Source organism: Python bivittatus, unplaced genomic scaffold (assembly GCF_059951505.1).
Source record: "Python bivittatus isolate LINGU-HERP-01145 unplaced genomic scaffold, Pbiv_v1 ctg000020_np1212, whole genome shotgun sequence".
In the NCBI taxonomy this organism is placed as follows: domain Eukaryota; kingdom Metazoa; phylum Chordata; class Lepidosauria; order Squamata; family Pythonidae; genus Python; species Python bivittatus.
The window spans coordinates 15,602,193-15,617,803 of record NW_028277030.1 but is presented as its reverse complement, the minus strand read 5'-3'; the positions used below and the strand labels follow the sequence as shown (position 1 = coordinate 15,617,803).

Here is a 15,611-nt window from a genome sequence, read left to right as displayed (position 1 = left end):
TGTGGGCAACTGGCAAAGCTACTAACCTCTGACATTAACATTCATTAACTGGGCTTGTAATTTATGATAGCATGCTTGTGAATGGTTATCACTCTGAAAGTGTTTCATTACATTATAAAACATCTATTCTCTAGTGACTGAGAAATGAAGTAGTGAAGTAGGAAGCTAAGCCTCCTCAAGAACTTCCTGTTAATTAAAGATTAGTCCCATGTTTAACATAAGCAGAAATGCCCACCAATGTCTACACTGCACTTCTTGGCTGTTTCCCTAGGAGTTGCCAAGTTATTGTTTTCTCACAGTTCAGAAAGACATGAGCAGTAAAGACAAGCACAGATACGAAGATTAAATTCCATGGACTAAAATGTCTGCATGAAATAGGGAAATAGATTCGTCACATTAAAAAAATTGGAGAAATTCAAGCTTATTTAGGGTTTTTATAATTTAAAAAATATTAGAATTGTTTTTAGATGGTTGCTGCCACTGAAGAAATTTAAGCAAGACAAAACTATCTTCTGATTCTTAAAATAAAACTAGATAAACTTTAAGGTGGTAGCAAAAGCAGTTTCTTATATTTAAGAAAATAAGGAATGAGAGAACAATGTGACACTAAACTTGGATTTTGGCACAGAAACATTTAATTAAAAAGTTAAAGGAATATAAAACATGGGAAGGCAAAGGCCTGGACAGACATGTTAGCTATTGATATGAAGAGTCTTGATATTTTCATAGGTCATTTATTATCGCTAGCATTGCTCCATTCTTGACTCTGTGATTGCCACCTACTGTGCGTTGGAAATATTGTTTCACATTGTGAGCATAAATGAATGCTCAGTTTGCTTTTTCAGGGCCAAATTAAAATAGGTTGTGGCATCAGTGGATACATGGTCTATGCATTTGTTGCATTTATAGACTGCCTTTTCTCTGGGAGATCAATGATGTGCATGGGGGAGCGACTCCCCAATATTGTTCAAGTAATACTCTTTCAGGTATAATGGGCTATATTACACACGTGTCTCACAGAAGCTTAGCTATTCAATGCTTGCAAACTGCTTAATGAAACTGATCAGGCGAAATTGTTCAGGACCAGCAATGATCTTCATAACTGAGCTGGGAAATAAACATACATTTCTGACTTTCAGACCACAAGTTTCAGGTGTTAGACTGCATTGTACATTTCATTGTTACCTGAAACTAGACCACCACAGGATTTTAAACTGTTCCATTCTGCTGAAATGCTTTCAAGTTAGCTAACATTATACATGGGACAAAGACTTAGCATGCTATTATAGTCTGGCTACTAAAAATATTTGCATAGCACTTAAGGCCTTTACCTACGTTAACCAATGAGATAAAAGCTTTTGATTATGTCCCATCAAGTCAGTGTCACCTCTTAGCAACCACATAGATTTTCTCCATGACGATCTATCCCTAACCTGGTTTTTGAGGTCTTCCAACAGTGCATCTATCCCCACTATAACTGAGTCCATCCACAATGCTGCTGGTCGTCCTCTTTTTCTTTCCTTCCACCTTTCCCAGCACTATAGCCTTTTTCACAGAGCTGGGTCTTTGCATAATGTGTCCGAAGTAGGATAATTTGTACCTGGTCATTTTTTCTTGAGTGAGAACTCTGGTTTGTTTTGTTCGATGATCCATTTGTTTTCTTGGCTGTCCATAGTATCCTCAGGAGTCTTCTTTAACATCAAAGTTAAAATATTTAAATTGCTTCATGAAACAATTCCAGCAGTCCTGGTTGTCATTAAGCAAGGACCACGGAGGTCGTTAAGCAAACACCTTGCGTGAATGTAACTTCTGGTTTCCTGCCAGCTTCCCTACTGACTTTGCTTGTGGGAAGCTGGCAGGGAACATCGGAAATCAGGATCACATGACTTTGGCCCATTGCAATGTCATAACTGCAAGCTCGACTAAGTGCCCAAGTCACAATCACATGATTGCAGGGACACTGCAATGGCCAGAACACTGAGGACTGGTCATAAGTATCACTCATTTGGCGCCATTGTAACTTTGAACTGTTGCTGAACGAATGGCTGTAAGCCAAGGACTATCTGTATTTTCAAATGTGGATAAAATTGGGAAAAGGGGATCTGTGTTGTTTTGGTCAAATGGCTAACCAGCCTCCTTCTTCCCAAAAGAGAAACAAAAAACTGCCCAGCCTTCCTCTACAACGGACTATTTATTTATTTATTTACCAGACTTATAAGGCTACTCAAACAATATGATTCCAGGTAGTGTCCAACGACAAAAAACAAACCAAAAAGAATCATATAACATTAAAACATACACAATATACTGTATAAATATGAAATAGAATATGAAATGGTAATCAAAACACTACAAAAAAACAATCAAAGGGGAACACCACTCAACTGGCTCCAAATGTTTTGGGGGAAAGCCAGGTCTTAAGGGTTGATTGTTGATTTTCATTTTAAATTAAAAATAAAGGGCTGCTCTGTGATCTGGATTCAAAGGGGAAAAGGTGATTTAGTGCATGTATGTAGAATGACCATCACACTAGTCTAGAGCTCCTTCAATCAAACCCATCTATTTCAAGGATCTCCTTTTATACCTCTTTCAAATGGGGCTGTCTCTTTTTTCTTTATTAAACTCTTTATACCCTAACTTTCCATGCCTGAGGTCATTCAATGCAGCTTATAAAATCAGTTGCAAATGCTAGGAACTAAAAAATAAACCAAGCTGCAAAAGCAGCAACAGATCCAAAATTAAAACTGAAAGATATGATCTATGTTCTAAGTTGAACATAGAATGTAAGTTGAACCCCAGAATGTATCAAGAATTTCAGTGAGCCGTATTGACATATATATCTGGCTAGATCTTGTTTGAATTTGGGTGATTGGGGTCAATTCACAAATACAAAACAGAGAGTCCAATACAATGGCAGGCAAACCTTTGGGGCCAGTGGTCACATTGGGAACTTTGAGAACATGTAGTGGAAACACTTACAGCTTGGTTGCCATCCAGACGGCTTGCTACTTTAACAATCTTTACTTCTTTAGAAGAAAAAATAACTCACATACTACAAAATAATCTTATAATTTATTGAAATGCAGATTTACAGATTAAAAACTCCACATAAAAATATAAAGTTATCACATGTTAAAAAGATGGAAGCCAGCTTTTCTTTTTTAAAAAAAGTATAAGTGAAAACAGACTAGCAGTATTTTAACATTTTGAAAGTAATACCTGACATTCACTTTTTTTTGAAATTCAGAATGGTTAAAACATACAATAGTCTAGCATCAGTCTTGTCTTTCTCATTGATAATATTACATCATTTTGAAACATTCATTTCACTTAGTAAAAAAAAAGCCCCTTGATTTCAAGATTAAGAACTGAAATAGGAAGTAGATACAATTTTTTTAACCAAAAGAAATGGCAATGGGATTTGTGGGTTTTGAATTCAAAACAAAATTCTGTAACAGAACAGAGCTTGACTTTCAGTTAATTTTTGCAACATCTCCAGGGAAACTGATTCTTAACCCTATCCCTCTAAAGCCTTACTCTATAGTTAAAGGAACTACCCGAGTCTGGAATGACGTTGGCAATAGAGGATTCCAACATTTGGTTGAACCTGACAGTCTTATTTAAAAAAAGAACTTTCAGTCACAAATGGAAAACAAAGTACATTCTTCTGTGCCTTTAAATACAGTTAGTAATAGAACGCAAGGATAATTTCTTAAAGTATTAATGGTGTTCTTGAAGCTTACGCTTTTTAGAGGATGGTTCTTCTAAGCAGTCATTAGTATTTATGTTTTCATTTCTAACAGTGATGCCCATCAGTAGATATCCACCACCACCACTCATAAGCAATTTGGGATGACTTCGATCTGGCAAGATCTTTACAAAAAACAAGAAATAGCAAGTAAGCTGTGTAACAGTTGCAGTACTAATAGCACATTCTGTGAGGCCCGTGGATCCAACAGCAATAAAAGATTTCAAGGAGACGCACACATATGCAAACACACTAAACAAAAATGTAAAAATCAGACATTGAAGAAGTCAATTAGATTTGTCATGTTGCAGAAATGGCATAAAATGAAGTTCTAACCATTATTCTACATTGATGAATTATGAATTAATGATCATATCAAATTGAATATTTTTATTACAATCCAGAACTGCAAACAAAAACACATTAAAAATAAAAATAAGTAAAAACAAAACAAGATAAAATATTACAATTGGTGGTGGGTTCATCAGTGAATAATCAAAGAGAATAGTAATAATATTGAATTATTCTGCATAGTCTGAACAATGATCCCTTTATTTTCCCCCTATTCTCTATTCCCCCCACCCCATTATTTCAAAATTTCAAATATTCATACCCTTTTTAACCAGAGATGCATAATTTCCCTGGCTTATTTGCATTTTTTATGGTACATATTTATCTGTAATTCTTACCTGATAGTTTCGTAACCATGTTTCAGAAAGTTTCAGATTGATGACGCCACCCTTCTCTCTCAGTTTTGTATAACATTCCAGTAGTGGCTAAAACAAGAAAATTTGGTTATACGAACTTACTGAAAAATCTTTAAAAATTGTAAGAAAACATACTGGGTTTACCTCTTTATATTGGCAGTAGACAACAAAAGGTCTCGAAGGAGCTACCAAGTCTAACAACAGGAATAATAAACTTGTTGGATGAAATCGACTGGCTACAATTAAACTGTAATGGAAAGTTAGAGACAGGTTAGCTGCATTTCTAAACATCAAAGAAGCTGTTACTTTTGGGCTATGAAAATGAATTTGAAAGTCTGGCAAAGCTTATTTCCCTTCATTCATATTTTTACCACCAAGCCAGTGTGGTTTGAGGATGATCAACTCTTTTCTAAAGAAGTAGAAATATGTTTGTGCACACATATAACAACAGTTTGGATCCCAGATTAAATCTAAAAAATTAATGGAAGGAACAGGCTCCAAGCTATGGTGGTGGTGATCTCTGTGTTGTAAAACCAGGTGGAGATTTGCCAAAATGTGAGGAAATGCTGCTGCCCTGACCAGAAGCACCACATTAAAGAGGGCCATATCAGAGAGGCTTTTCTCAGATGCAGGTAATCACAGGAAGGGATTAGGAAAAAAAAACTTTTCATGAATTTCCTCAAGTTTATTTTAGATCTAAATCATTCTCTTTTAATGCATTGGTTATTTTCCTTCTACTAATATAAGGAGTTTTATCTTTAATACAATAGATAGGCTGAGCCACTCATCACAGCTGATGTGTTGGTAATCCTCTCTGTCATAGAAATAATTGGTATGGGTTGTTGTCATCCTTTTAGTACTGAAAATATTTTGGCCACTTACAGTATCTTTTGATCTAACACAGAAATTTAAAGACTAATGAAAAAGGAAAACCCAGAAAGGGCTGAGCCTTGGCTTTAAGCTTCAAGCTAATTACCCCTCACTCACAAACCATGGAACTACTAACATCCAATTACATTTTTAAAAAAAAAAATGGCAAATTCTCTTTTAAAAGCAATTACACAACAAGGTATTTCTGGACATGTTCAGAACTCTCACCCATCAGCATCCTTCTGTTTCAATAAAGCAGCAGCTTCTATCAGCTTTCTCTTCTTCTCCTCTTGTTTCTTTTGTTTGTTGTGTGTCTAAAAATATGTATGAATTCAGGTTAAGTGTTTTAAGAAGTTCTAAAAACCTTTATTTCTGTAGTATTTTGCAAAATTACACACATTATTTATAGGCTGCTTTGGGCTTCATTTTCTAATTTCTTCCTCAAATTTAAAGTTCTATTTGAAAGATAAAGTAGAATTGTTAAAGATAACAAAATGTATTCTAGTGCTTCAATTTGAAATATTTTAAATGATTAAATATTTTACTAAACTTAAAAAATGTATTTATTTTAAACACTACTGCAATAAAACCAAACAGCAAAATATCTTAAATTCTAATCCTAACATAACTTACATTGCTATATATCAGCTTTAGACTTTGACATATTTAACCTATAGCCAACTTAAAGTCAACAGAAATCACAGTTACCCCCAAAATAATTCACAATGGATAAAATTATTCTGGTACTATTACTATCTTTAGCAATCCAGAGTACATTGCATTTATTACATTTCTATCAACCTGATAGAACCTGATTTCTATCAAAAGGCCTTGCAATTAACATATAATGCAGACAAGCATAACAGAGTAACCATTCATTTAATAACTGATACTGCAATGTGACTCTTTGGGTTGAGAAACATACTTATTTAAATAGCAATAGGCTCAGTTGTTTAATTAAGTTTAAACCTCAAAAAAAATGGTAGGATCTTACTGTCCCCTTGGCTTTATTGTCAAGTGCATCCGATTCCACTATTTCTTGATCTTCAGGTTGACTGCTCTCCATAGCTATCTCAGGACTGCATTCTACTTCTGGTATGGAAAGTTTCTTGTCATCCCCTGACCTGTTTCTGTCTTCTGCCACTGGCATATTCTCTTCAGACTCTGAAGGCAATGATGTTAAAGAAAATGTTCCAGAGAGAACGCTGCCCACTTTGCTGAGGGGGAACTCAGAGAGAGTATCAAAAAAGGATTTAGGAAATCCAAAACAACTTGTGGCTGCTCTAACAGGTCCTTCTCCTGGATATATCTGAACAAGGGATCCGTAACCTGCAAGTACAGATCAAAGTCAAATATGGCCAGCATAAACTAGGTTCACACCAGTACATTGTGACACTCTAAACAAACTATTCTGCCTCAAATACAGTAGTGACCTGCATGAAAAAAAAAACAGGAGTCATTTACAGACCTTCACAGCATCTTAAAGAATGTTTTTCAAAACTGGTCACCTGACACATTCATCTGTGCAAATAATGCATTATTCATATGATGAAAATCCAAGCAATGTGGAGGTTTACACAAGCATCTACAGGTGATTTCAGTTCAAATCACTATGGGCAAGTGAAAGATTATTTGAACTTGCCCAGGCCCACTTTCACAAACTTGGCCATCCAGGAAGTTGGTGAGTTTTTGTATTAGAGCATCTGCTTTGCCTGGTTCTCACATGCAAATGTGTTTGAAGCTCAGTTGAGTTCCAAAAACATTTATAAAATGGAATGGGGCAAAACGAATCAAAAGCAGCAAACTGAAAATTCGAGCCAACTTACCCAAGCAGACACATCTAAACTAGCTCTTCAAGCTAAATTCAGTGAACGGTTCTAACAAGCAATAGCTATGACCACAATAACAGAGATTTCCCTTTATCTGCTTACTTCAATCTACATAAAACTTGAAAATAGTGGTTAAACAAAAGTAAATGAAGCAGGAGGAGAAAACACAAGTGTTTTTCAGAAGCATCTTATTTCTCTACTTCTCTTGGGTCTTTATATTTTGTAATGAATATTCTGTTTGGGAAGTTGCTAATTCAGCTTAAATGTAAGAAAAAAAATGCTAGTTTTAGAAACAAAATGTTTCTAAATGTTCTATTCTACCATAGAAACATTACTATTAAATGTTCACACTCCCATTACAGCTTCCACTCCCAGTTCTATTCATTATATTCTGCTGTTCTCACCTCCCATTCGTTCCATTACAGCTCCCAGCACCAATCCTGCACAGGTTTCCATTACTATCATCTTGCTGCCAGCATGAACATTTCCCCAAGTTAACATCTGGGCTAGAGTATCATACCGCAAATAGCTAGGACATTTTGAAAAAAAAACCTATTTTACCTTTGTTGTGACTTAAAATTCTTAAGAGTACAAAAAATTATATTTATTTATAATAATATAATATCATCATCATCATCATCTTCAAACAACATCTACCTATCCCAGGTCCTTGGGAAGGACTCGATAGGGGGATAAAAATGCCAAATCCAGTCTAAACATCTGGCCGACTGCGTGATCAATAATAATTTATTAAACTTGTATGTCACCTGAGTCCCAATGACTCTGGACAGCTTGCAACAATCAAAGAAATTACAATAAAACCAATAAAAGATAAAATATGGCCAGATGGAATGAAGCAAGGGGTCTCACTCTCTCTCGCCAAAATCCGGGTGAAAAGTCAGGTCTTCACCGCTCTTCTGAGGAACAGTGGAATGGGGGCTATGTGGATCTTGCGGGAACTTCATTTCAGAGGGCAGGCGCTGCTAAAGAGAAGGCCTTCTTCTGGGGTCCAGTTATAACTATTACCAGGTTGGGCAACAGGTGATCCATTCTGTGAATATGATTGCTAAGTACTGAATATGACATAATGGTTCTTGTCATAATGTTAAATACTCTCTGCCCATTATATATGAGAGGAAAGAGAATGGCATCTTTTGTAAGCCTCTCAAAACAAGAATGCAGTTATTAAACATTCCAACGTCAAACATTTTGTTCTCAAATTAATCTTCTGTGGGTCATGAATCATAAGTCTGTCTGAATTCGGCTTGCTCTTTTACAATGTACAGGTAGCCCTCGACCACAATTGGGACTGGAACTTCTGTTGCTAAGCAATGCGGTTGTTAAGTGAGTCACACCTGATTTTACAACCTTTTTGCTGCAGCTGTTAAGTGAAGCACCACAGTCATTAAGCAAATCATGCAGCTGTTAAGCAAATCTGGCTTCCCCCACTGACTATGCCTGATGGAAGCCCCCCTGGCAGGTTGCAAATGGTGATCACGTGACCCCAGGACACTGCAACCACTGTAAATACATGCCAGTTGCCAAGCGCCCAAAATTTGATCATGTGGGTGTGGGGACGCTGTAATGGTTGTAAGTGCGAGGACTAGTCATAAGTCACTTTCTTCAGTGCTGCCGTAACATTAAACGGTTGTTAAATGAATGGTTGTAAGTCGAGGACTATCTGTATACCTAATCTATTACAATATACTCAGTCTCTCCTTCTATTTTGTTGCTTTATTTTGTTGCTTCTATTAATGTTTTAACTGGTTAGTGAGAATTACCATGAAAAAAAAACCAATCTAAGTAATGGGAATCAATGGATTGACACAATCTTCTGGAAGACCACATTACATGAAAAGGCATTATTAAATTTATTTTAAACATTAAGCAAATTGAAAAAAGCACATCAAGGTTTAATTTCTGTCTTTTAATAAGAAAGAAAATCCTATAATGTCTCAGAAATATTTATATTCAAACCATCCTTTCAGGTTATTTGGACAATAGCTTTCATATTTCTTGACCACAGACCATCCTGGTTGAGACTATTGGATATTGGAAACAAAAATATCTGAAGAAAACTAGGTTAAGAAAGGCCTGCCTTTCATCCACAAAAGATCTGCACATTTCAATGAGATTTATCTTGAACATTTTTCTCTGTGAGTTTCAAAGGTATTACCAAAATTTAAAACCTGAGATTTGTATTACAAAAGTTCATGTTGAATCCAGAGCTGTGTGGAGGAAACCCCTGCAAAACTGGTGGTGTTATGGATGAAAGCTGAAAAATGCTTTCACTCATTTTTCTTTCAGCTCTTGAGATCCTCCGTAATGGTTTATGTAGCACTGCTGAGAAAAAGAAATCTGCACAAACCTACAGCTGAGTGCTTTTGGCTTCCTCTATGAAAAGAAGAGCTTTGAGAGAACAAAACAAACATCTATTGGAAATTCATGCAGGATATGATTAATATAAATTCTAGTCCAGGTGGTAGCCCTCACCAGAATCTCATATGATTTTTTAAAATATATACACAGATGATTGCAAACTATATTCTGTCAGGAAGATTCTCATGTTTTACACGCTGGTTGTATCTGTCTGTGACCACTGGTGGAAGGACATCTGTTCACTCATTTACTGCTAGATGTAGCCTCCCAGATTTCCCATATGATTGAAATACATTAAGGCTTACTTGATCTTTCCTGGTTCTCTTGCATAGTACATTGTTGACAGAATACGAGTAGATGGTTTTATGATAGTAATAACTGCCTCATATCTGTAAGCAAAGCATCACAAATAAACAAATTGTGTTAAAGCTACTTATAATTTGTGATTCACTAAACATTCTATTTTCTAAAATTCAACTTACTTTCTTTTCTTTTTTTTGATGTATTTATCTTGGGCAAATTCTGTTTTGTCTCTAAACGTGGTGCTGTTCTCTATCAATTGTTGAACTATTTCCTTTAAAAAAGATAAGTTAATCATTCTATTCTTTATAGCTATTTGTAAAGCATTTGTTAACCAAAAAAAAAAAAAAAAATCCCCAGTACACAAATAGTGACTAATGAGCATCCAACTAGAAAATAGGAGAGCCAGTTTGGTGTAGTGGTTAAAACACCAGATTAGAAACCAAGACACCATGAGTTCCAATCCCGCCTTAGGCACAAAGCCAGCTGGGTGACTTTGGGCCAGTCACACTCTCTCAGCCCCAAGAAGGAGCTAATGGCAAGCCATTTCTGGGAAAAAAAAAAAAACTTGCCAGGAAAACTGCAGGGATTTGTTCGGGCAGTTACCAGGAGTCAACACTGACTTGAAGGCACACGCACACACACACAAAAAGTAGGAAATACATTTATTCTCAATTTAATAATCCATCTAGCAAATGTGAAGCCAATATCTAGCCATAAACAATCCAAAGAACCATGCAGCCCCAAGAAAAAGCAGTGCCACTGACTTATTTTATGGTACATGAATGGATCTTGCATTCCATGCATTATGGTCATGATACACATCATCCAGTCAAGAACCAGAGAAGAGAAATATAGTCGAGTTGTAAAGTTCATACTTTACATGAAATAAGTCCCAGATTCAATTCTTCAATTCTCCAAGACTTTTAGAAGAGCTGCTGGTATTTAGTATAGAAAGGTGACTTCTCTTTTCTTATTTATTAGATTTATATCCTGCTTTTTCTTTGGAAGCAAAAGGTAGCATACATGGGGTTCTAGCCTAATTTTATCCCAACACTACTCTGATGCATAAATTGGGCTGAAAGACACCGACTGGTCCAAAGTCATCCAGTGATTTTTTTTGGTTGAGGAGGAACACAAATCTGTGTTTCCTCAGTTCAAATCTAAAACTTTAATCACTATACTACACTGGTTCATATTCTTCAACAGAAAAGGATTCTAGTTGTAACTGTTCCTAGCAACATAGCTTTCTAAACAGAAAGTACTGACTTAAGAAGGGACACAGTAATATGTAATTGAGAATACAAGATTACCTGTCCTTTTATGCCTTTATCCTTCAAAGCCTTTATATCATCATGAGTCAGTTTTTGAGATTTTCCATCATCAATTATATTACGATTATCTGTACCCGCCTCTTTTGTTTCTTTAAAAAATAAAAACATAGATTTGTGAAATATTACTTGGAAAAATACTCTTATAAGAACTATTACTAAAGATTTAAAAAAAACATTATTTAATATCGTAGATGGTTTCTAACTGGTACTACAGTAGAGTCTCATTTAACCGACCTTCGCTTATCCGACATTCCGTCTTATCCGATGCCCCTAAAAAAAAACACAACATGCATAAATCGGCAACGAGAAAAGTGTGCCGCTTGTTTGCGAGTGTACTCTTTCTTGTTGCTCCTGACGGTGCGGCGCCGCAACACAAAAATCAATTGCAACAGGTGCAGCAGGCGCGCACGTCTAGCCTATGACTCATGTGTTGGTCATTTCTCGCCTTTCCTAACGGTCGCTCAGTGCAGTTTGTTATTGTATGCGGATCGGTTTACTGTGTGTTACTGTGCAGTGTTTACGTGCGTGTCAACGTAAGTAACGTAGTTGTGTTTAATAGGCTTTTTCTTAATTCCTCCCTATTATCCGACATTTTCGCTTATCCGACGTTCTGCCGGCCCGTTTATGTCGGATAAGTGAGACTCTACTGTATAATCATTTAACACAGACAAAACAGGAAACTAGGTTGAATTAAACCCTTGTTCATCAGGCAAAGGGAAGAGTTACTATAGCATCCTTTCACTTGATTGGTGCTCATGTTTGTTTTTTGTCAAATGAAATGATTCTTAAAAATGTTCTTGATTAAATTTAACATTTGAATGATGCTAGTATATTTTAATTTGCCCATAATTTCTCACATAACGCCATTGTAAGGATGCTTATCTCTTAAATAAACCATAAGATCACAGTTCCTCAAGGAATCATGATTTGCTACTTTGCATTGTCAAGCAATAGAAACTTTCTCAAGTAAATGCTATAAACCAGGTCTTACCAAACAATCAAATGGAATATTATTTAGATACTTCCACTGTTTATTAATAATTAATTTAGCTACTAAAAGTAGACATTTCATGTTTTTTACTTTGTAAGTTTTTGTACTGACCATCAAATATATCTGATAAACCTGAGTTTGAGTCCAATCTTCTATTTAGTTATATACATTTCATTATAGTTTACAGTTTACAGCCTTGCCAATAATTCATTGAACATCTATAAGATAGGCAGAGATTCTTAATTAACCAAGATAGAATTGTAATATCAAAATACACACATTCTATACATTTCTTGCTGCTTCATACCTGGATTCATTTCTTCTAACCTCCTCTTTGGCTGAAGACTACCACCACTAGTCACTTCAAATGCTGTTCCATAAACATGCCCAATAGCATTATCTAGGCAGAACCACTGTTTTTCAAAAATAATTTTTCTGAAAACAAAAACATTGATAAATCAATTAGAAACCTAGAACCCAGGAATGTTCATGACCCAAAACCTGAAAAAGAAATAAAATGCCAGACATGAATTGTAGTATATTCAACTCCAGTTTCAAGTGCAAGTAGGCTGAAATAGTCATAAGTTACTGAGCAAAAGATGCAAGTAAATTAAAACCACAAGAATATTTATTTATTTTACTAGGCTTATATGCCACTTTAATAAGTGACTGACTTTGAGTGACTCCCAATCCAATCATATATAAATAGGATTAAAACTAATAGACAACCTCATAAAATAGAAACATTTTATAGAAATAGAATAGAAACCTATTTCTATGATGAGGTACCATAAAAAACCATAATAGCCATTATAACTCATAGACAGGCAGAATCAATTTATCTCCTCTTCAAAGTTCTAGTGAAATAATCAGGTATTAAATGCTTTTCTGAATCCCAATAAAGTTAGGGCAAGTTGAATATCCAGAGGGATGCTGTTTGATAAAAGGGGGCAGTGATTGAAAAGGACTGCCTCCAAGAACCCTATAAATGACATTCTTTAAGAGGGGAACCTGAAGGGGCCCCACTCTTTCCAATTTAATTGAGCAGCCATCTCTATGTTCCAGCAGACGACCCAAGCCAACTTCCTGAGGAAGCTGGTGGCAGACAACTCCCTAGTGACCAAAGAGTGATCTGACCATGTTAATGCTCTTCTCCATCAACATACTGCATTTGCTCTGAAATGAAAACCAGAAACCAGATCTAGTGTGCAGCCTCCCATACAAGTTGCATCTATGATAACCTCAGACAAGATCATGACTGTCATGATGGCCATGAATTCCCAAGCCACTTTTGACTCTCTCTCAAGGCAACAAGTTAAAGTCCCTCAGCACTCTCAGCCTGGGAAACTCCACTGCCAGTCCGGAGATGAGGGCCAGTCCTCTCGCAATTCAAAGAACAATGCTGCCCCTTTCAAGAAGATTGAAATTCCATTAGAACAGCAATATTTCTCCCAATTAAAAAAAATCATATTAGTTTTTTAATATAACACATTTCTTAAAACTATTCCCAGCTTCATTAATGTGAAAGTTGTCATTTCTCTCTACTACTATCCTATGTGTTTCACCTAAGGATGATAATTGGTTTAAGTAACCAATGGATTTTCTATTTTCAAAAATACAGGTTGAGGTAGTTGTTTTTTCATCCCTGAAAAACTGTCAGGCACACAGAATAAAGAACTCCACATGCAAGTGCAAACAGAACCCATCGTCCCATTAAAAACCTCATGCACCAATTCCCTGATGTGTGGAGTCTTCAGCTCTCATTCCAATGAAAGCTTCAGACCCTCCTGCTCAGATGGGGAGGTGAAGAGACAAGGCTGGCATGTGCAGTTCCTTCTTTCCCATACACCACTTTCTCTTATTACGACTGAATAATACTTAAGTTTCTGTGGAATCTGCATAACTCAGTCATAACCACAAAGTCTTCTTCCCCTAGCAGTCATCCCAAACTCCAATTTTCACCTTAAATAAAATCCTCAAGAAATTAAATTATAGCTGATTTCACCTCTTCTAAGTTAAGGAATCTTCTAAATATGTATATTTGCAATCCTGTCTGAAAAAATCATGAACCTGTAGTTTGAAAGCAAGTCCCACCTCCTAAGGACATTTTGGAAATACTGAGGTTTTTAAAAAGAAGTACCTTTTAAAAAAGATTTGCCAGAAAGGGCAATTTAGATGACAATGGCAAATCTTGCTAAAGGATGTTGCAGTCTGGGTAGGAAGTTCTGAACTGGCATTTATTTGTAACTGTAATTTACTGCCAATTCACCATCCTTAGAAGTGGAGATTGTCTGTTCTCCACAATGACTCCACCAATGTCATCTTGCTGCCCCTTATTCCTGGAGGCCTACTCATCTCAAGCCCTTAATTGTGTGGCATCCCTCTCTCATGAAGAGCTTGATCTCAGCTAAACTGCCCTTTCCCTTAGTCATGGAGGGAGAGAAACAGAAGTAGACACTGAGATCTTCTGTAAGGGTTCATACTCCTGATAAATGAAAGAATTAGTAATTGCATGTAGCAAAACCCTTCAGGAAAAAGCATCGGCAGCTTAAAGCTTCACAAGCACTGAGAAATACAGGCTTTTGCTTGGTAGCACGAACCAGGGTCTCCCAAGACCCGCTCAGGGGTATACAAAATCAATATGATTTGCCAGCCTATGGTGAAAAAAAAATACAGTATTAAAATCCCATCAAACGATCGTGAGAAGCAGCAGCGGCAGCGAGTGCATCCATTTTAATTTTTAATATCGATAATTATAACCCATACAAACAATAGCTTTTTTGGGGTCGTCCACAATTTTTAAAAGTGGGAAGGGGTCCTGAGAGAAAAAAGTTTGGGAAACACTGTTATAGGTTATAATAACCAACAGGCTGGGTGATATGCACGGGGTAACCCTCCCTGTTTAGGCATAAGGGACTACGGAAAGGCCAGTTCCAGCAACGGACTTTCCCTAGGAAAGAAGCCAAATGAAATAAAGGGCTGCAGAAGGTGAAGAGGGGGAGCTGGTCATTCCCTTCCGCTTCACCCTAACAGGAGGCTCACCTCCGCTTCACCACGGCGACCGCTTTGAACACGTCGTCCCGCTTGAGAACAGCCCAGTCTCCCTCGCAGATTACATGCGGAGACGCCGACCGCGGAGCGCCCTCCATGGCGAACGAACCCCCACGCGCCCCTCCGAAGGCCCTTGCGCGCTACGCCAAAAACGAAAAACAAAAAAACCTCGTGCACATGCGCCAACGCAGGAAAGACCCTCTTCCGGTGTTCCCCAAAGGCACGAATCACGGAAGCGGCTTCGCTTCCTCTTCTGAAGAGCGGTTTGTCTGTTGGGACTTCATCATAGAGATCGAGGGATAGAGAGGCGCTAGCGCCATGTTGATCCTGACTGGTGCCATAGTGGCGACGTGAAAAGGAGTCTGAGCGAACGGTAAAAACGGGCAACTACAATCGCCGACG

At 37.0% G+C, this 15,611-nt stretch overlaps 1 protein-coding gene across 2 annotated transcripts; it reads right to left on the bottom strand.

Annotated features, from left to right (window-relative positions):
* Window positions 1-2,178: 2,178 nt before the first annotated feature.
* TRMT6 (tRNA methyltransferase 6 non-catalytic subunit) lies at window positions 2,179-15,490 on the bottom strand. 2 transcript variants are annotated; one of them, XM_088134801.1, is made up of 12 exons: window positions 15,201-15,490; window positions 12,466-12,593; window positions 11,402-11,437; window positions 11,147-11,256; window positions 10,016-10,107; window positions 9,839-9,922; window positions 7,559-7,683; window positions 6,320-6,654; window positions 5,554-5,639; window positions 4,600-4,702; window positions 4,438-4,524; window positions 2,179-3,873 (listed from the first exon to the last, which is right to left on the bottom strand). In XM_088134801.1, exons 1-12 carry the CDS (start codon window positions 15,305-15,307, stop codon window positions 3,721-3,723), a joined length of 1,446 nt encoding a protein of 481 aa, XP_087990927.1. In that variant the 5' UTR covers window positions 15,308-15,490; the 3' UTR covers window positions 2,179-3,720. The 2 variants fall into 2 exon arrangements, with proteins under 2 accessions (XP_087990927.1, XP_007424783.1); XM_007424721.4 differs by lacking the exon at window positions 11,402-11,437.
* Between the last annotated feature and the right edge of the window lie 121 nt (window positions 15,491-15,611).